General features: G+C 48.2%; 1 protein-coding gene across 1 annotated transcript; it reads left to right on the top strand.

Moving 5' to 3' along the window:
* The first annotated feature begins 1,526 nt into the window (after nucleotides 1-1,526).
* On the top strand, nucleotides 1,527-18,990 carry LOC144486089 (uncharacterized). Its single transcript, XM_078204199.1, has 3 exons — nucleotides 1,527-1,651; nucleotides 16,207-17,207; nucleotides 18,632-18,990. Exons 1-3 carry the CDS (start codon nucleotides 1,527-1,529, stop codon nucleotides 18,988-18,990), a joined length of 1,485 nt encoding a protein of 494 aa, XP_078060325.1.
* The last annotated feature ends 2,561 nt before the right edge of the window (nucleotides 18,991-21,551 follow it).

The raw sequence follows: 21,551 nt of genomic DNA, 5'->3' as shown, positions 1-21,551 counted from the left end.
TTTTGTTTGCACTTCAGTCCCACGCTCCTGATCTACGGACACCCGGTGCGGAGAGGGGAGGGTCGGGATGGCGACCTCCTCGTGAACCTGCTCCTGGGCCTGGTGAAACGCGCCATTTACCGGTCCAGGCTGCGGGCGCTCGAGGGGGCCGTCCATCCTGACTGTCTTCCCCTCTACCGCGGCTACGTTCGCGGCCAGGTGTCCCTGGAGAGGGAGCATGCGGTGTCCACGGGCGAGCCCGCTGGGCACCGCAGGGGTTGGGGTGCATTATTGACCCTAATAATCACATTTTAATTTGATGTTTTTAAGTTTCCTTTGTACTTTGATTTCTGTTCGGGCTGTTCCCCCTCCTTTTTGGGGAGCTGCCCCTTTTACTTTGTCCTGATTTAATTGGAGTTTGTTTACTTGGTTTGGTTTGACCTAAAAAGAGGACAAATTCCAGACAGTGAACATTATCTCCCAGACCCAAGTATAAAACAGTAAACATTATCCCCCCAAGATCCGAATATAAAACAGTGAACATTATTCCCCCAGACCCGAATATAAAAGAGTGAACATTATCCCCCCCAGACCCGAATATAAAACAGTGAACATTATCCCCCAGACCTGAATATAAAACAGTGAATATTATCCCCCCCAGACTCGAATATAAAACAGTGAATATTATCCCCCAGACCTAAATATAAAAGTGAACATTATCCCCCAGACCTGAATATAAAACAGTGAACATTATCCCCAGACCCGAATATAAAATAGTGAACATTATCCCCCAGATCCGAATATAAAATAGTGAGCATTATCCCCCCCACACTTGAATACAAAATTGTCCTGATGGATTCAGACAGCATTATCACAATATTCCAAATGTGTTTTTTCCAGGAAAAGATTCAGCGGCTGCATCACTGGAGGCCAGAGATACTCTCCTCAAACTCGGCTCATGTGAGGAATCCCTCCAATGAGGCGCAGGAATGCTACAACCAGAGTCACGTGACCACCAAGTGTGTAACTGAACAAACTACCGCAACGTTGAAGATGTGTTTCAGTGTGAAATGATTTGCTTCACCTGTTGCTTCAGATTTGAGAGGAAATGTCCCTTTCTGGGGTAATTTGACCTTGACCCAGGCACTTTTCAGATCTGAAAGTGATGGCCTTTAGCACAATCACAAGGCTGCACAATACAGAATGAACACTAATCTGTTTCATTCTGCGACTATGCAGTGGTTACATGAGTGATACCTTCCACTAATTAGCTGCTAGCATCAGTCCAAAAAGGCATTCAGCCTCCCACACTCGTAAGCAAGGCTGGGTATGAATATCTTTCACAACACCAGGTTAAAGTCCAACAGGTTTATTTGATAGCAAAAGCCACGAGCTTTTGACGAAAGCTCGGACCAATAGGAAGAGGGGGCGGGGCTGGAGGACCGAGCATAAGCAGCTGGTCCTCCGACCAATCAGACTAAATGACGGGCACCCCGCAGCCTGGAGCTCCCTCTGTCTGCGCGTGCGCTCGGCCGCACACTGTCAAGATGGCGATCGTTCACCCCGGCCTGAATCGGGGAAAAAGCCCGAGCAGCTGTCAACGGTTCAAATACCGAATCCGAGCTTCCCATTGGGGACTTGCGGCCAAACGGGACTTTTATGAAGCCTCCAAGTCCGTCCACCCACCGGCTCCATCACTCATTCCTGATTTACCCGGTGTTATCGCCCGGACTGAATATTTCCACAACCGCCTCAACCGCGCATGCTCCAGATCACCACAGTGCAACACGCCCTCAGCCCCGCCCCTCATTCACTCCGATTGGTTGGAGGACCAGCCACTCTCGCTCGGTCCTCCAGCCCTGCCCCTCATTCACTCTCGTTGGAGGACGAGCCGCTCTCCCTGGTCCTCCAGCCCCGCCCCCTCTTTCACTCCGGTTGGAGGACGAGCTGCTCTCGCTTGGTCCTCCAGCCCCGCCCCTTATTCACTCCGATTGGTTGGAGGACTAGCCGCTCTCCCTGGTCCTCCGGCCCCTCCCCCTCATTCACTCTGAATGTTTTGTCATCTCCCAAAACCCCAAACCATCTTTCCCAGAACTCCATCTTTGAATTCTCCAATAAGGTTTCTGCCTTGCCACATGACTGAAACAGCCCTTGTCAAATCTCCACTGACATCCTATGAGACTGCGACCTATCTCATCCTCGACCTATTGGCAGCCTTTGACATGGTCGCCCACATCATCCTGCTCCATCCCTCTCCACTGTCGTCCAGCTGGATGGGGCTGCTCTCTCCTGGTTCTATATGGGTGGCACGGTGGCGAGCACTGCTGCCACAAGCGCCAGGGTACGATTCTCAGTTTGGGCCACTGTCTGTGCAGAGTCTGCACATTCTCCCCTTGTCTGCCTGGGTTTCCTCCGGATGTTCCGGTTTCCTCCACAGTCCAAAAGATGTGCTGGTTAGCATTGAGAATGCGAAATTCCTCCTCAGTGTACCCGAACAGGCGCAGGAATGTGTTGACGAGGGGATTTTCATAGTAACTTCATTGCAGGGCCGCAAGTCACTAATAAATAAACATTAAACTTTAAAACTATTCTTCTGTTTTTAATTAGAGTCAGAGAATCACTTATAATATCTTCCCTTCAGATTCCCACACTTACATCTGGTGTCTCCAGAGGCTCCAGCCTTGGCCTCTTATTTCTCATCAACATATTCCCATCAATGACATCATCTGAAAATAGTGTCAGTTCTCACATTTACTGTGTTAAAGAGACAATATAAATGTAGGGTGTTATTATTGTCTGATAATGATAGATCAGGAATATCACAAACATTTTAAATGTTCATTCCACATTTCTATTTATTCTCAAAGTCTCAGTCAGGAACAGATCCCAATTTAACACCAATCTCTGACTTCACATCACATTTCCAATATTCACCATTGTTCTTCCTGACTCTAAACCCAGTTGTAAAGGAGTTTCTGTTCTCCCTCCAGGACCACTGAATCATGGAAGAGCATGGCTGGGATACATTTCTTACACACCTCAGGTTACACAGCCACATGTTCAGTCCTGGATGTCTCTAAAAGCAGCAATGACAAACTCCAAATTCTACAATCATTTGTGAACTCGCTGGTGTCTCAGAAGGTCGGATAACTGAATGAATCCCTTCTCACACTCAGAGCAGGTGAATGGCCTCTCTCCAGTATGAACTCGTTGGTGTCTCTGAAGAGTAGATGACTGAGCAAAGCTGTTCCGACACACAGAACAGGTGAATGGCCTCTCCCCAGTGTGAACTCGCTGGTGTACCAGAAGGTCGGACAACTGACTGAATCCCTTCCCACACTCAGAGCAGGTAAATGGCCTCTCCCCAGTGTGAACTCGCTGATGTCTCAGAAGTTGGGATGACTGAATGAATCCTTTACCACACACAGAGCAGAGGAATGGTTTCTCCCCAGTGTGAACTTGCTGATGTGTCAGAAGGTGGGATGACCGATTGAATCTCTTCCCACACACAGAGCAGAGGAACGGCCTCTTCCCAGTGTGAACAAGCTGATGTGCTACCAGATGCTTCTTGCTTTTAAACGTCTTCTCACAATCAGAGCATTTAAAAGGTCTCTGATCACTGTGTACAAGTTGATGGTCAGTGAGGTGGGATGACTGAGTGAATCGCTTCCCACAGACAGAGCAGGTGAATGGTGGCTCATCAGTGTGACAATGATAACGTTTTCTCAGCTTTGGGTAATTGAAGCCCTTCCCACAGTCCCCACATTTCCACAGTTTCTCCATGATGCCAGTGTCCTTGTGACTCTCCAGATTGGACAATCAGTTGAAACCTTGTCCAAACTGTATGGTTTCTCCTCGCTTTGAATGATGTGATGTTTTATCAGGCTGTATAACTGGTTAAAGCTCTTTCCACAGTCAGTTCACTGGAACACTCTCACTCGGTGCTTTTCCAGTCAATTGTTTCAAAACTTCCAGTTTGAAATCCTCAGACAGAACAAAGAAACATTTCTCATTCCACATTCAAAGGTCCACAATATTTAAGCGCTGATGAATCAAGTGAGTAGATGTTGGATGTCATGTTTGGTTTGATGTTCTTGTTTGGAATTCCTCCCTTTCTCATAGCCTGTAAAAGGAGTTTATAAAATTAATCCTCGGAAGTACAGGACAGAAATTCTGAATAGACAATTCTGATTCTGTGGAACATCTTTTCCTCACTTGTTCACTTATGGGCTGAAGGATCTCTTTCTGTGCTGTGTGACTCTATGACAGGAAGTCCAGTTAGCCCCAAGACCTCAGTGCCTGCTCACCCACATTGATTCCCAGTCACAACAAAAGCAGAAAATGCTGGAAACTCTCAGCAGGTCTAACAGCATCTGTGGACAGAGAATATATTATATATTAACGAGAATATATTTATATATTAACGATCTAGATGACGGGACTTGTGGCATTCTGGCCAAGTTTGCCGATGATACAAAGATAGGTGGAGGGGCAGGTAGTATTGAGGAGGTGGGGAGGCTGCAGAAAGATTTAGACAGTTTAGGAGAGTGGTCCAAGAAGTGGCTGATGAAATTCAACGTGGGCAAGTGCGAGGTCTTGCACTTTGGAAAAAAGAATAGAGGCATGGACTATTTTCTAAACGGTGACAAAATTCATAATGCTAAAGTGCAAAGGGACTTGGGAGTCCTAGTCCAGGATTCTCTAAAGGTAAACTTGCAGGTTGAGTCCGTAATTAAGAAAGCAAATGTAATGTTGTCATTTATCTCAAGAGGCTTGGAATACAAAAGCAGGGATGTACTTCTGAGGCTTTATAAAGCACTGGTTAGGCCCCATTTGGAGTACTGTGAGCAATTTTGGGCCCCACACCTCAGGAAGGACATACTGGCACTGGAGCGGGTCCAGCGGAGATTCACACGGATGATCCCAGGAATGGTAGGCCTGACATACGATGAACATCTGAGGATCGTGGGATTATATTCATTGGAGTTTAGGAGGTTGAGGGGAGATCTAATAGAAACTTACAAGATAATGAACGGCTTAGATAGGATGGACGTAGGGAAGTTGTTTCCATTAGCAGGGGAGACTAGGACGCGGGGGCACAGCCTTAGAATAAAAGGGAGTCACTTTAGAACAGAGATGAGGAGAAATTTCTTCAGCCAGAGAGTGGTAGGTCTGTGGAATTCATTGCCACAGAGGGCTGTGGAGGCCGAGACATTGAGCGTCTTCAAGACAGAAATTGATAAATTCTTGATTTCTCGAGGAATTAAGGGCTATGGGGAGAGAGCGGGTAAATGGAGTTGAAATCAACCATGATTGAATGGTGGAGTGGACTCGATGGGCCGAATGGCCTTACTTCCGCTCCTATGTCTTATGGTCTTAATAGAGCCAACTTTTCGAGTCAGGATGACCCTTCGTCAGATTTCAGCATCTGCAGTACTTTGCCATGATTTCCAGTCAAGCGGAATCTTGATTTTGAAATTATCATTCTTATTTTCAAATACCAGACGCATTGATAGCTGAAATCATTTCCCACAGACAGAACAGCTTCTTTACACATTCAAAGGTCAATGATCTTGATGAATCGACTGAATCTAGATGCAATGTTTTGAATTGTGAATTCTCTCTTTTGCGTATCCTGTAAATGCATTACTGTCAGCCCAGGGTAGCAATCCACCATTTTCGGTTTTTATTTCAGATTTCTAGCACCCTCAGTATTTTGCTTTTAACATAGAAATGCATAAAGTTGTCTCCTGCTGCTGGTATTGCCCCCTATAAAGATGGCAGCGTCCTTACCGGAACATTGCCCCTTATAAAGATGGCGATCGGCGAGCCAGGCCCCACACCGAGAGAACTACCGAACAATCCTCTCGGTCCAAATGGGGGACCGTTAGATTTTTACTCGAACTTTGCGAGCCGAGTCCGGTGTTAATGAAATCTCTCCACCCACCGGCTCCGTTCCCCATCCACACTCGGTGTTTTATTTCACCCGTTGCGAAAGCCACACGAGCTCCTCACGCTTCCGTCAAGCTGCAGCACCTGCATCGCGCATGCTCCAATCACAGCCTGACAGTGCGCATGCGCAGCAGCTCCCGCAGTGAATGCTGGGCAATGGCTCTGCCATTGGATTGTCCCTTTGTGGACACAGATTGGAACAACAGGAACAAGACCATTCATCAGCAATTCACACACTGGTCATGTCTGCCATGTCCTTGGTTATTGGTCGCATGTGGTCAGCACTGCTGCCTCAGCGCCAGGGGCCTGGGTTCAATTCCAGCCTCAGGTTACTGTGTGGAGTTTGCACATTCTCCCTGTGTCTGCGTGGGTTTCTTCCCACAGTTGAGAGATGTGCAGGTTAGGTGGATTGGCCATGGTAAATTGCCCCTTTTGTGTCAGGGCATGAGGTTATTGGGATAGGGCCTGGGTGGGATTGTTGTCGGTGCAGGCTTGATGGGCCGAATGGCCTCCTTCTGCACTGTAGGGATTCTATGATTCTGTGTGTCAAATTTAGTGCTCTGAACATTGCATAATTAAAAAGTAAGCATGCAACCTATTTTGCCAACAGAAATCGAGTACAATGTTGGTAAATGTGAGGTCATCCATTTTGGTAGGAATAACAGCAAAATGGACTATTATTGAAATGGTAAAGAATTGCAGCATTCTGCTGTGCAGAGGAACCTGGATGTCCTTGTGCATGAATCACAAAAAGTTGCTTTGTCAGAGCCACAGGATGATAGTCATTAAGGCACGCTGCCTGGTTTTTCTTTGGCTACATTCACAACCTTTTGTAGTTCCTTGCGGTCTTGGGCAGAGCAGGAGTCATACCAAGCCGTGATACAACCAGAAAGAATGCTTTCTATGGTGCATCTGTAAAAGTTGGTGAGAGTCGTAGCTGACATGCCAAATTTCTTTAGTCTTCTGAGAAAGTAGAGGCATTGGTGGGCTTTCTTAACTATAATGTCAGCATGGGGGGACCAGGCCAGGTTGTTGGTGATCTGGACACCTAAAAGCTTGAAGCTCTTGACCCTTTCTATTTCGTCCCCATTGATGTAGACAGGGGCATGTTCTCCTTTACGCTTCCTGAAGTCAATGACAATATCCTTTGTTTTGTTGACATTGAGGTAGAGATTATTGTTGCCACACCAGTTCACCAGATTCTCTATCTCACTCCTGTACAGGTAGCAGGTAGGGACATTAGATTGTTGGAAAGAGAGGTTGAAGATGTCTGTGAATACCCTTGCCAGCTGGTCTGCGCAGGACCTGAGTGCTCATCCGGGTACCCTGTCTGGGCCAGTTGCTTTCCATGGGTTGACTTTTGAGAAGGCTGCTCTGATGTCTGCACTGGTGACCTCGGATACATGTTCATCGGAAGCTTCTGGGATGGGGGGCGTGCTCTCACTGACCTCTTGCTCATAACGGGCATAGAATGTGTTGACTTCAGTGGGGAGGGGTGCATTGGAGCTGGTAATTTTGCCTGCGATCAACTCATAGCCTTTTATGCCTTGCAGACCATGCCATAGTCGGCAGGAGTCCATGTGGGACTCTAGCTTGGTCCGGTACTGTCTTTTGGCATCTTTGATGGATCATACCTGGCTATCTTATATCGATGATGTGGAGATGCTGGCGTTGGACTGGAGTAGGCACGGTAAGGAGTCTCACAACACCAAGTTAAAGTGCAACAGGTTAAATTGGTAGCACAAGCTTTCGGAGTGTCACTCTTTCTTCATCTGAAGGAGTGACACTCCAAAAGCTTGTGCTACCAAATAAACCTGTTGCACTTTAACCTGCTGTTGTGAGACTTCTTACTGTCTTGTATAGGTCAGAGTCGCCTGACATGAACGCCTCAGATCTGGACTTCAGCAGACAGTGGCTCTCCCTGTTCATCCATGGTTTCCAGTTGGGAAACATGTGGATTTGCTTCTTTGGCACACAGTCTTCTACACGCTTACTAATGAGTCAGTTATTGTAGTGGTGTACTCATTCAGGCTGGTCGCAGTTTTTAAATACTATTCAGTCTATTGGCGCTAAGCAGTCCAGTAGGAGATCATCCGATTCCTCAGACCAGCATTGCACGACGTTCTTTGACAGATTCTTCTATTTCAGATTTTGCTTTTAAGCAGGAGAGCACAGCCGTGATTTGCCAAGATGTGGGCTGGCGATAGAGTGGTAGGCATGTTTGATATTTGTATAGCAGTGGTCTAGGATGTTTGGGCCTCTGATGGAACGGGAGATGTGTTGCTGGTATCTTAGTAGAACGCCCTTGAGCTTGGTCTGATTGAAGTTTCAGCTAAGATGAACAAGGCCTCAGGAGGTTTCGTCTCAAGACTATTTGTGGTAGTGTATATTTCGTCCAGCGTGGTCTTCACGTCTGCATGGGGTGGGAAGTAAACTGCTGTCAGGCTAAGAGGTGAACTCCCATGGAAGGTAATAGGGGTGGCATTTTAGCATCAGGTATTCTCGGTCCAGGGGTCCAATGTAATGATAATACACTCAGTATCTAGTGCACCATAACCAAAGTTTGGGTCTCATTTGATAGCGAGTGAGTCATCGTCTATTGATATAATAGATTCCAATTCTGTTATGTGTCACTCTGCCACTAACTATTTGACAATAACCTGCCTGTTATTTCAATTTTGCTGTATTTTACAACTGCAGCTCCTGGGGCTGATTGGAATCTGGTGTAACAATAATAATCACAAAGATCGGTTCCAGTGTCTGAGGTCATTTTGCCTGCAGGTAATCTGACATTAAGAGAGACAAGAGGCTCAACAAACATTTGATTGTAATAGGAGGACAAGGTGTAAGGGAGCAATGATATTTTGAGGTTTCTGTGTTATGCCGAGTGTCACTGGGAGGTGAGTGGTAAAATAGGAATGCAGACATCATGGCAGAGGCATGTGTTACTGATTCTGCTTGACTGAGAGCTGTTATACTCAAGGGGAGAATAATGAGGACATGGGGAACTCCAGAGATTTCTGATATCTGCGCTTTATCTGTTCGAGGAACTGAAAATATTCAGTTCCTTCTCATGGTTATCTGCAATTCTTAATTTACACAGTCACATGGGAAACAGACCTGACAGCTCATCAAACCCAATGTTTTGCTCTTCTGTTTGAGACACATTGTGATTGAAAAGATCAAATGTTAACACCTCAGGAGAGAAACATTCAGAATGTCACAAAGTTGAATGAATTGTCCAATTAATCCCATTCACCATAACTCTGTCAATTTACCCTCTGCAGGTATTTATCCAATTCCCTTTGAAATTTACTATCAAACCTGATTCTAGCACCTGTCAGTTTGCATTCCAGATTAAATCAAATTGTGTAAAAACTTATCCTCATCACCCCCTCCAGTAATGTTGTCAATTATGTTAAATCCGTGCGTCCTCTGCTTAGAGACCCTCCTGCACCTGGGAAACAGTTTCTTCCTATTGACAGACCCTCCAATATCTGGGAAATAGATTCTCCCCATCGACAGGAGACAGGACCAGGCTGCGGAGAAGGCAGTTGGTTTGTTCACTACATTTATTTATTTATTTTAAGTTAAATTTGTGTTAAAAAATCGGAGGTTTTTTTTTAAAACAGGAAGTGGGCCCAGCAGGAGTCTGGGAAGGTTTTTGGAGGGTTTAAAAGTAGGCCGCACTTTTGAGCGGGCAGCGTTGTTAGCGGGCAGCAGAGTGAGCAGGAGGCAGAGTGAAAGCTGTAGGGCTTTGGCTCACAGGGCTTGGCGAGCAGGGGTGAGTTAATTCATTTTTTGCTGTTTCTACCTGGTACTGGCAAGGTATCTAGAGGGGATGGGTGTGAAGACAGTGCAATGTTCCTCTTGCACTATGTTCGAGGTGAGGGACGACGTCAGTGTCCCTGCTGATTATACCTGTGAGAAGTGCATCCATCTGCAGCTCCTCCAAAACCGTGTAAGGGAACTGGAGCTGGAGTTGGAGGAACTTAGGATCATTAGGGATGCAGAGATGGCCATAGACAGAAGCTTCAGGGATACAGTTACTCCGCGGAATGAAAATAGATGGGTGACGGTGAGAGGGGCTGGGAAGAAGCAGTCGGTGCAGGGATCCCCTGTGGTCGTTCCCCTTAGCAATAAGTATTCCGCTTTGGATACGGTTGAGGGGGACGACATACCAGTGGTGAGCCGCAGTGAGAGGATCTCCGGCACTGAGTCCGTCCCTGTGGCTCAGGAGGGTAAGGAGGAGAGCGGGAGGGCAATAGTTATTGGGGACTCGTTAGTTAGAGGGATAGATAGGAGGTTCTGTGGCAGCAAAAGAGACTCGAGGATGGTTTGTTGCCTACCGGATGCCAGGGTCCGTGACGTCTCGGACCGTGTTTTCCGGATTCTTAAGGGGGAGGGGAAACAGTCACAAGTCGTGGTACACATTGGTACCAACGACATAGGTAAGAGAAGGGACGGGGATTTAAAACAGGAATTTCGGGAGCTGGGCTGGAAGCTGAGAGCAAAGACAAAACATGTGGTCATCTCTGGTACGCTACCGGTGCCACGTGATAGCGAGTTGAGGAACAGCGAGAGAGTGCACTTAAACATGTGGTTGCAGGGATGGTGCAGGAGGGAGGGTTTCAGATACGTGGATAATTGGAACACGTTCTGGGGAAGGTGGGACCTCTACAAACAGGACGGGGTGCACCTGAACCAGAGGGGCACCAATATCCTGGGAGGGAAATTTGCTACGGCTCTTCAGGGGGATTTAAACTAATTTGTCAGGGGAGTGGGAAAAGGAGTTGTAGTCCGGAAGTCAGTGTTGAGGGTGGTGAGATATTGGGGAAGGTATCAAGGTCAAGGGTGGGTACCGGTAGACAGGAAGATGGGTTGAAGTGTGTCTACTTCAATGCAAGGAGCATCCGGAACAAGGTGGATGAACTTGGGGCGTGGATTGCTACTTGGGACTACGATGTTGTGGCCATTACGGAGACGTGGGTAGAACAAGGACAGGAATGGTTGTTGGACGTTCCGGGGTATAGATGTTTCAGTAAGTGTAGGGAAGCTGGTAAAAGAGGTGGAGGAGTAGCATTGTTAATCAAGGATAGTTTAACGGCTGCGGAAAAGCACTTTGAGGGGGATATGCACACTGAGGTAATATGGGCTGCAGTTAGAAACAGGAAAGGAGCGGTCACGTTGCTAGGAGTTTACTATAGGCCCCCAAATAGTAATAGAGATGTGGAGGAAGAAATTGCTAAGCAGATTATGGATACGTGTGGGGGTCACAGGGTAGTTGTCATGGGGGACTTTAACTTTCCAAATATTGATTGGAACCTTTGTAGGTCGAATAGTTTGGATGGGGCACTTTTTGTGCAGTGTGTGCAAGAGGGTTTCCTGACACAATATGTGGATAGGCCGACAAGGGGTGAGGCCACATTGGATTTGGTACTGGGAAATGAACCGGGCCAAGTGTTAGATTTGGTTGTGGGAGAGAACTTTGGAGATAGTGACCACAATTCGGTGTCTTTTGTTATTGCAATGGAGAGGGATAGGGCCGGACGGCAGGGCAAGGCTTACAATTGGGGGAGAGGTAATTATGATGCGATTAGGCAAGAATTAGGGGGCATAAGATGGGAACAGAAACTGTCAGGGAAAGGCACTGATAAAAAGTGGAACTTTTTCAAGGAACAAATACTGGATGTCCTTGATAGGTATGTCCCTGTCAGGCAGGGAGGAAATGGCCGAGTGAGGGAACCGTGGTTCACAAAAGAGGTGGAATGTCTTGTGAAAAGGAAGAGGGAAGCTTATGTAGGGATGAGGAAACAAGGTTCAGATGGCTCGATTGAGGGTTACAAGTTAGCAAGGAATGAGCTGAAAAAGGGGCTGAGGAGAGCTAGGAGGGGACATGAGAAGTCCTTGGCGGGTCGGATCAAGGAAAACCCCAAGGCTTTTTACTCTTCTGTGAGGAATAAAAGAATGACCAGGGTGAGGTTAGGGCCGGTCAAGGACAGTGGTGGGAACTTGTGTATGGAGTCAGCAGAGATAGGCGAGGTGATGAATGAATACTTTTCTTCAGTGTTCACCAAGGAGAGGGGCCATGTTTTTGAGGAAGAGAAGGTGTTACAGGCTAATAGGCTGGAGGAAATAGATGTTCGGAGGGAGGATGTATTGGCAGTTTTGAATAAACTGAAGGTCGATAAGTCCCCTGGGCCTGATGAAATGTATCCTAGGATTCTTTGGGAGGCGAGGGATGAGATTGCAGAGCCTTTGGCTTTGATCTTTGGGTCCTCGCTGTCCACGGGGATGGTGCCAGAGGACTGGAGAGTGGCAAATGTTGTTTCTCTGTTTAAGAAAGGGAATAGAAATGACCCTGGTAATTATAGACCGGTTAGTCTTACTTCGGTGGTTGGTAAATTGATGGAAAAGGTCCTTAGGGATGGGATTTACGACCATTTAGAAAGATGCGGATTAATCCGGGATAGTCAGCACGGATTTGTGAAGGGTAAATCGTGCCTCACAAATTTGATAGAATTTTTTGAGGAGGTAACTAGGTGTGTTGATGAAGGTAGGGCGGTTGATGTCATATACATGGATTTTAGTAAGGCGTTTGATAAGGTCCCCCATGGTCGGCTTATGATGAAAGTAAGGAGGTGTGGGATAGAGGGAAAGTTGGCCGATTGGATAGGTAACTGGCTATCTGATCGAAGACAGAGGGTGGTGGTGGATGGAAAATTTTCGGACTGGAGGCAGGTTGCTAGCGGAGTGCCGCAGGGATCGGTGCTTGGTCCTCTGCTCTTTGTGATTTTTATTAATGACTTAGAGGAGGGGGCTGAAGGGTGGATCAGTAAATTTGCTGATGACACCAAGATTGGTGGAGTAGTGGATGAGGTGGAGGGGTGTTGTAGGCTGTAAAGAGACATAGATAGGATGCAAAGCTGGGCTGAAAAATGGCAAATGGAGTTTAACCCTGATAAATGTGAGGTGATTCATTTTGGTAGGACAAATTTAAATGTGGATTACAGGGTCAAAGGTAGGGTTCTGAAGACTGTGGAGGAACAGAGAGATCTTGGGGTCCATATCCACAGATCTCTAAAGGTTGCCACTCAAGTGGATAGAGCTGTGAAGAAGGCATATAGTGTGTTAGCTTTTATTAACAGGGGTTTGGAGTTTAAGAGCCGTGGGGTTATGCTGCAACTGTACAGGACCTTGGTGAGACCGCATTTGGAATATTGCGTGCAGTTCTGGTCACCTCACTGTAAGAAGGATGTGGAAGCGCTGGAAAGAGTGCAGAGGAGATTTACCAGGATGCTGCCTGGTTTGGAGTGTCGGTCTTATGAGGAAAGGTTGAGGGAGCTGGGGCTGTTCTCTCTGGAGCGGAGGAGATTGAGGGGAGACTTAATAGAGGTTTATAAAATGATGAAGGGGATAGATCGAGTGAACGTTCAAAGACTATTTCCTCGGGTGGATGGAGCTATTACAAGGGGGCATAACTATAGGGTTCATGGTGGGAGATATAGGAAGGATATCAGAGGTAGGTTCTTCACGCAGAGAGTGGTTGGGGTGTGGAATGGACTGCCTGCAGTGATAGTGGAGTCAGACACTTTAGGAACATTTAAGCGGTTATTGGATAGCCACATGGAGCACACCAGGATGGTAGGGAGTGGGATAGCTTGATCTTGGTTTCAGATGAAGGTCGGCACAACATCGTGGGCCGAAGGGCCTGTTCTGTGCTGTACTGTTCTATGTTCTATGTTCTATGACAGACCTTCCTGCACCTGAGAAATAGATTCTCTCCATCGACAGACCCTCCTGCTTCTGGGAAACAGTTCCTCTCCATTGACACTATCATAAGTCGTTTGAGCCAAATGGTTTCCATCTGTGATGTATCATTCCATAAAACAGAATATTCAGCATCAGGAGAAAGAAAGTGAAAGAAACCAGTCTCTGTGGGATTTATCCAACCAGTGTGAGCACCTTCAGGGGAGCAGAGAGAGAGGGAAACCAGTGGGAAAAGTTTTTAAAACTCGGAGTATTCCCACAGGAGAGCACTGGTTTAAATCAATTTTAGAAATAGAGAATGGCAGCGCACAAATTCCGAGGAATGCATTTTTAAAAATTAATTTATCTTAATTGCACAAGATAATTTTCTATTATCGTCTTTGACAATGACGCCGTTAATTCCCAGGTGCCCCTGCGGGTGTGAAAGTGTCCTATTCATTCCACAGGAGCCTATTGCGCAGGCGCAATGCTATATCTGGAGCGTGCGCACTGTCGCTTTGCTCGGAGTCTTCCGAGAGTGGGAGTTGGAACATTTTTCTGCGGGTGAGTCGGTTGGGCTCTGGGAGAAATGGAGCCGGGAGTCGGGTAGGGAGGGAGCTATGGCTTCCAAACACCCGTTGTAGGCCGCACGGCCTGAATAAGTCCCTGCAGATCCCGGGTTTGCAGCTGCCAGGCTTTAATCCCGGGAACAGGCCCCGGTTATCGGCCGCCATCTTGTTTCAGCGGGGACGGAGGGCGCATGCGCTGCTGTCTGTGGCGGGTCACAATGGGCGTGGTTTCAGGGGCTGGTTCAGAACCTCTATCTTCAGAGGGTCAATAGGCAGCAGGGCGCATGCGCAGCTACCCAAGAACATCAGAATAAGAATTCGGAACAGGAGCCCGTCATTCGGCCCATCGAGCCTGCTGCATCATTCAATAAGATCATGTCTACTTTGCTCCCCCACCCCGTCCATACCCTTGACTTTCTTGTGGATCAAAACCTCAGCTTTGAATATATTCAATGATCTGCCTCCAATCCTCACTGGTGAAGACAGAGTTCCAAAGATCAACAACCCGCTGAGAGAAAAGATCTCTCTTCATCTTAAATTTGAGATCCTTTATCCTTTACGGTAGCACAGTGGTTAGCACTGCTGCTTCACAGCTCCAGGGTCCCGGGTTTGATTCCCGGCTCGGGTCACTGTCTGTGTGGAGTTTGCCCCAAGGTTTTCCACAAACAGCAGCAATGACAGCAAAATCCAACCACTCCAGTCAAATGTAAACTCGGAAGCTAGTGTGACTGAGTGAAGTATTTATTTGAGTAACTGTCAGGATTGTTTTCTCATGGATATTCCAAGTCATTTTTAAAATCATTCAATGGATTCTAGTCGTTGGTGAGACTAGCATTTATTGCCCTTGAAAAGGTGGTGGTGAGCTGTCTTCTTGAATCACTGCAATCCATGTGGTGTAGGTACATCCATAGTGTTGTTAGGGAGGGAATTCCAGGGTTTTGATCCAATGACAGTGAAGGAACAGTGACATATTTCCAAGTCAAGATGGTGAGTGGTTTGGAGGGGGACTTACAGGTAGTGGTTTTCCCATCTGTCCACTGTCCTTGTCCTCCTAGATTGTAGCGGTCATGGGTTTTGTTTCCTTGTTTTCCTTTCATCTGTGGAATTTGCTACCCCAAAGTGCGGTGGATGCTGGGCAGTGAGTAATTTAAGGAGGAGTTGGACAGATTTTTAATTGGTTATGGGTTGAAAGGTTATGGGGAGAAGGCAGGAAAATGGGGATGAGGAGCATATCAGCCAGGATTGAATGGCAGAGCGGACTTGAGGGGCGGAATGGCCTAATTCTGCTCCTATATCTTATGAATGTATGAACTTGCAGGTTTCATACAGATTTGCAAAAAAAAAAAAAAATTATTTGAAAGTGGACATTACTGACAAGACCCAGGTATCTGCCCTGAATTACTATCACAGACAGTGATATGTTACCAATCACCAATTGTCCTTTGTGATGGTGATAGTTGGCCTTCTTCTTGAACCTCTGCAGTCCATATAGTAAAGGTGCTCCCATAATGCAAGAGTATTAGAATTTTAACCCAGTCACATTGAAGGGACAGTGATATTTGTCCAAGTCAGGGAGTTGTGTGGTTTTCCCACGTCCCAGCTGCTCTGGTACTTCCAGGTGGGGAAGATTGTGGGTTTAGGAGATTCTGCCAAAATCCTGGTTGAGTTGCTGATGTATAAAATCTCTCTCCGTCACCCTCCTCCCGACCTCTCCCTCTTCACGCATAAAGGCTGAATTCTTGTTGTTGGCTCTGAAGAGGTGGAGGGTTCCTTTCCCTCAGTGCATTGGTGAACAGTTTGAGGCTTTGTCACAATCCAGCAGCTTTCATATCCACTATTTCCTAGTTCCAATCCCACAATTTACCAGATTAGTTCAACTCAGTTTCACATTTTGTCTTTGTATATTTATGGCTTGTCTCTCATGTTTCCCTCTTTCTGTTTTCAATTCATTTTTCAGGGGATTAGAAGGTGAAGAATTACAGAAAATTGTAAATCAAGGATCACATCAAGATCAGACAGAGAACTTTGATTCACCAGGATCTAAACATCATCGGCCTTTGAACATGGAAGAAAAAAGCACCGTTCACAGAGAGGAGACACTGTACATGTGTTCTGTGTGTGGACAAGGCTTCAATCGATCATCTGGCCTGTCGAGACACAAGCGCAGTCACACCAGGGAGAGACCGTATAAATGTGGAGACTGTGGGAAAGGATTCAATTACCCAGTTGACCTGCAAAATCACCAACGCACTCACACTGGAGAGAGACCTTTTACCTGCCCTGTGTGTGGGAAGGGATTCACTCAGTCAGCTGGCCTGTTGATTCACCAGCGCATTCACAGCAGGGAGAGGCAGTTCACCTGCTCCGAATGTGGAAAAGGATTTACTCAGTCATCGGCCCTGCTGATGCATTGGCACACTCACACAGGGGAGAGGCCATTCACCTGCTCTGAGTGTGGGAAGGGATTCACAGATTTCTCTGCCCTGCAGAGACACCAGCGGGTTCACACCGACAGGAGAGAGTTTAAATGCACTGAGTGTGGAAAGAGTTTTAAAACTCCACGCACACTCCGGGAGCACCAGTACATTCACACCGGTTCCACACCGTTCAGCTGCTCCCACTGCCAGAAGGGGTTCAGGACATCATTCCACCTTGTGGCACATGAGCGCATTCACACTGGAGAGAGGCCATTCACCTGCTCTGAATGTGGGAAGGGATTTAACCGATCATCCAACCTGCAGAAACACCAACGAGTTCACAGTGAAGAGAGACCGTTTAAATGTCCAGAGTGCGGGAAGGACTATAAAAGTTCTGAGGAACTACGTCACCATCAACGTGTTCACTCTGACGAGAGACCATTCACGTGTTCTCACTGCGGGACTGGCTTCAGGCGATCAGGCGACCTCACTGTACACCAGCGAATTCACACTGGGGCGAGGCCGTGCACCTGCCCTGTGTGTGGGAAGGGATTCACTTGTTTATCCTCTCTCACTTCACACCAACTTGTTCACACAAATGAGAGACCGTTCAGATGTTCTGACTGTGAGAAGAGCTTTAAAAGCAGAAAACTTCTGCTCGCACACCAGCGAAATCACTGAGGACAAACCGTTCACCTGCACTGAGTGTGGGAAAGGATTCACCCGGTCATCCACTCTGCTGAGGCACCAACAAGTTCACAGTGAGGAGAAGCCGTTCACTTGTTCGATGTGTGGAAAGGGATTCACCCAGTCATACAACCTGGTGAGACACCAGCGAGTTCACCAGTGATCACAGGAGTGTGATTCTGCTGTTATTGCTGCTGCTAATTGCATCCCAAATAAATTACGTTTATCCTGATAGTTGGAGTTTTTTTGATGTAAATCAGCCCTGTTGGACTTGTAGAATGCCCCACAGCATCTCTCATTCATGTGTCAATAAATCTTCACGCCTGCAGACCTTGTTTTAAATTTAAATCACTCAGAAACTGTATTGAACTAAAGATGAATAATAAACAGATCACAGTCCAATCCACCTCTGTGTGAATGTGCCGATGTTTCAGCAGGCCGATGACTAAAGTCTGTTTTGTAACTTCAGGATAAAGATTTGAAAGCTCTGAATGTTGGTCCTCTCATATGTAGGCTGGAGCTATTTGATAGGCAGGATGTTAATAGCTGTAAACTTGTCAGATGTCGAAAGAATTACTATTGGAGTAAACTCACCCATTTATAACCTCAGACTCTGGTCCCTATTGTAATGAACAGGTAACACAGTGGAATAGCAGGTGGGTTCGGGCCGTCCAGGGAGGGACGGGCCCAAGGGAGGGTCGGGAGAACACCCCCAGTTAGCGGCGTCTCCGTCGTGTGTAGCACACCACGAGGTGGTGGGGTTACCGATCATGGTGGGAGAACCGGAGGCCATAGTGTCAGAGGGGCATCAGCCCCAGGTAGGGCAGATGTGCCCGGTAAGGCAGCGCAAGTATGGTCCCCCAGTGGGACAGGCAGAAAGGGGACCGATAGAGGGGGATATAACAATTCCCCATGGGGCACACGCGCTCAGGGGGATGGTGACCCACATTCCAAGGTTGACCAGGGCGGGAGACCCGTCATTACATTTTATGGAGGTGCAGCAGGCAGCCGACATAAATGACTGTGAGGAGGTGGAAAGAGTAAAACTATTACTGATGACCCTCGACTCATATCTACGTAAGGCAGTGACCTCCAGGGAAGGGGGAAGACCTGCAACATGGGTAGCGGCACAGACAGCGGTTCTGGAGGCCATGGGGTTAAACGAGGGTAGTCCCTTCACGAGGGTGTGGGAGACAAAGCAGCAAGTCACAGAGTCCCCGGACATGTTCGCAGACAGGCTGTGGATGGTGTATGAGGGACTGTGTGGAACTCCTTTAGACAGGCAGAATTTGGATGAGGGAACAGCCCACTGGCTGAAAACACTTGTAGCAAACTGTCTCCCGCGAGTTAGGGCAAAGGCCGAGCATTGGTTCGACCCAATGGACCCGAACCTTAAAGAGGTGGAGGTAATGAGAAAACTCACCCTTGCATACCGCAATGGGGAGAAGGGTGAGGAGAAGCCTTCTCAGGGCAAGGTGCACGAAATTGCACCAGCACTCCTCAAGAGAAGGGAGTGGAAGCAGGAAGGCAGTCGGATTCAGACAAGAGACCGGTGTGCTACGGGTGTGGGAAGCCCGGGCACGACAGGAGGGAGTGCAGAAACCCGAATAGGTCAGTGGGGGAAAGGGCCCCGGTAGCAGCCAACCCAGCCCCGCTGGTAGGTGTACCTGGGCAGGGGACTATAGATGTTAAAGATCTGCTGGCATATTTACAATCCAAAACAGCAGAACCCGGACAGGCGGCCATGGCAACCGGCCAGAGAGCACCCGTGTCCGAAACCCAAGCACCCCTATGACTACCAACGAAGCAGCCCACCTTTTTATGCCCACTAGAGTATGGCCCATGCGGGAGACCCTGGGTCAGGATGAGAGTAAGAAGTTTAACAACACCAGGTTAAAGTCCAACAGGTTTATTTGGTAGCAAAAGCCACACAAGCTTTTGCTACCAAATAAACCTGTTGGACTTTAACCTGGTGTTGTTAAACGTCTTACTGTGTTTACCCCAGTCCAACGCCGGCATCTCCACATCAGGATGAGAGTCCAGGATGTAGTCGGAAGTTACCTGCTGGACACAGGTGCTTCCAGTACTATTGTCCACACGGACAACCCCCGAACATCCCCCCTATCCAGCGGGGCGCCCTACAGTCTTGTTGGCTTTACGGGGAACGAGAAGGCTGGTGTTTTCTCGATTCCTTTGTCCATCAGGTTAGGGCCACTCCAGGTGCAGTGGAAATGCGTCCTGATGAGCTGGGAACAAGAGGGTGAAGGGATTTTGGGCGCTGATTTTATAGTGGCACACCAGGTCCTGGTGGATCTGAGAAACCACTGTCTGTGGGGCATAACAGGGGAGGGGGCTGGGAAGGAGGTCATGGTGATAGAGGAAGCACACGAGAAGGGGGCCCTGTGTGTGGTAAAGCCCAAGGAGGGGTATGATTTAGAGGCCCTAGTAAGAAATACCCCGGAGGAATATCAAGGGTCTGTAAAAGGAAATCTAGCCGCCTTCGCGACCCATAAGCATGATTGTGGGAGGGTCACCGGGACAGAGTAAGGATAGACGGGGATCCCATGACCCGACCCCAAAAACAGTATAACTTCCCCCGGGAAGCGGAGGCTGATTTAGAAATCGCCCTAAGTTCGCTGGCCAGGCAAGGCATTTTGAGGCCAATCGCCACCCACGTGAACTCGCCACTCTGGCCAGTAAGGAAGCCAGATAATTCATGGAGGGCAACTGTGGATTATAGGGTCCTCAATAAAAACATTCCGGCTTGCGCCCCAACGGTGGCAGCCGTAGCAGACCTGTTAGGAGAGATCCCAGCGTCAGCATCTGTATTTACAGTGCTGGACATTTCTAACGGCTTCTGGTCCATCCCAGTCAGGCAGGAGGACCAATATAGGTTTGCGTTTATGTTTAAGGGGCAGCAGTATACGTGGAGCTGCCTCCCACAAGGGTTCCACAACAGCCCCAGCATTTTCCACCAATGCATGGCGGAATGTCTGAAAGGATTTAGTGAGCCCCACAGACTCAACCAGTATGTGGATGACATTTTACTGTTTACGGACAGTAGTGAGGAACATGGCCCCCTGGTCGACGAGCTGTTGGAGTTGCTCTGTAGGAGTGGGTTGAAAGTCAACCCAAAGAAAGCACAGATCGGGTTGCGGGAGGTCAGGTTCCTGGGATTGACCCTCAGGGCCGGGGAAAGGGAGGTAAATAGGGACAAGTTTGCCAAAAAGCTGTTAGAGCAGCTTAAGCAGGTGCACTGGCAGGCAGTCAGTAACATGGGGGCTCAGCACCGCAGGAACAGACTGCTGCTGGAGCCCCGCATGAATCACGAGTGGGCCATAGGGGACCAGGTGATGGTCCGCAATTTTGCAAGGGTAGGGGCATTTGAACCCTTGTACGCTGGCACATATAGTATTGTGGATAAAGCCAGCCCCGTGGTATACGCTGTCCAGCTCCCCCGCAGAGTCAAGTGGTTCCATGTGAACCACTGCAAACTGTTCAACCCCAATAGGGCAGGCAAGAGCAAGAGGGGGCCGAGAGCTAGGGAGTTGATGGGTGAACAGGCCCCAGTGAATGTAGAGACGGTAGGGGAGATGACCGACCCCCCCAGTAGTCAATCTGTTGCAGTGTGCTGTCCCTGCCCAACAGTACAAGAGGTAGTGTCCACCATGAGGCCAACAGTGATACAGGCACCCAGCCCGTGCAGTAAGGGACATTCCGAGCACCCGCTCACAGGTCGGGCGAACTGTCTCAGAGAGGCGGAGGCCATAGAAACCGAGGAAATGGAGGTATCACCATTAGCATGGAACCGCCGGGGGGAATGTAGGAGCTGTCGGGTCTCCAAGCCCCCGGTAAGGTGGCCCCGTCGTACCTAACACCCAGGACCCGAGCCCGAAGTAGAAGGGCCAGGGAAGAGAGTGGTGGGAACACGGCACTGCAGAGCACTGCTGGAGGGAACCCAGTCCCCGCAGGGAGAGTAGAGGGATCCCAGAACCCCTTAGCAGAAGGGGAGACAAGGGGCAGTCAGGCCCGTCAACAGGAGGAAGTCTGGCCTGGGCTGTTGGGCCAAACAGATGGACGGCCCCAGCTTAGCGGGGACCAGTTTTGAATTGGCCACCCGGAGACCGGTGGCGTTGTATATAGCATTGTGTTCTGTTTGAGTTTAATTAGTGTTTGGGAGTGTGTAGATTCTATCAGG

Source organism: Mustelus asterias, unplaced genomic scaffold (genome assembly GCF_964213995.1).
Source record: "Mustelus asterias unplaced genomic scaffold, sMusAst1.hap1.1 HAP1_SCAFFOLD_288, whole genome shotgun sequence".
Taxonomy (NCBI): Eukaryota; Metazoa; Chordata; class Chondrichthyes; order Carcharhiniformes; family Triakidae; genus Mustelus; species Mustelus asterias.
Note: the sequence above shows the minus strand (reverse complement) of the source record. Positions and strands in the feature narration are given on the sequence as shown.

Bases quoted from the DNA above. Each gene is read 5' to 3' on its own strand.
- LOC144486089 (XM_078204199.1), top strand. From the start codon at position 1,527: ATGGCGATCGTTCACCCCGGCCTGAATCGGGGAAAAAGCCCGAGCAGC. The intron at 1,652-16,206 runs GTCCGTCCACCC...TTCATTTTTCAG, and splicing joins GACTTTTATGAAGCCTCCAA to GGGATTAGAAGGTGAAGAAT. The intron at 17,208-18,631 runs GTGGGAAGGGAT...GAACTCCTTTAG, and splicing joins GCCGTGCACCTGCCCTGTGT to ACAGGCAGAATTTGGATGAG.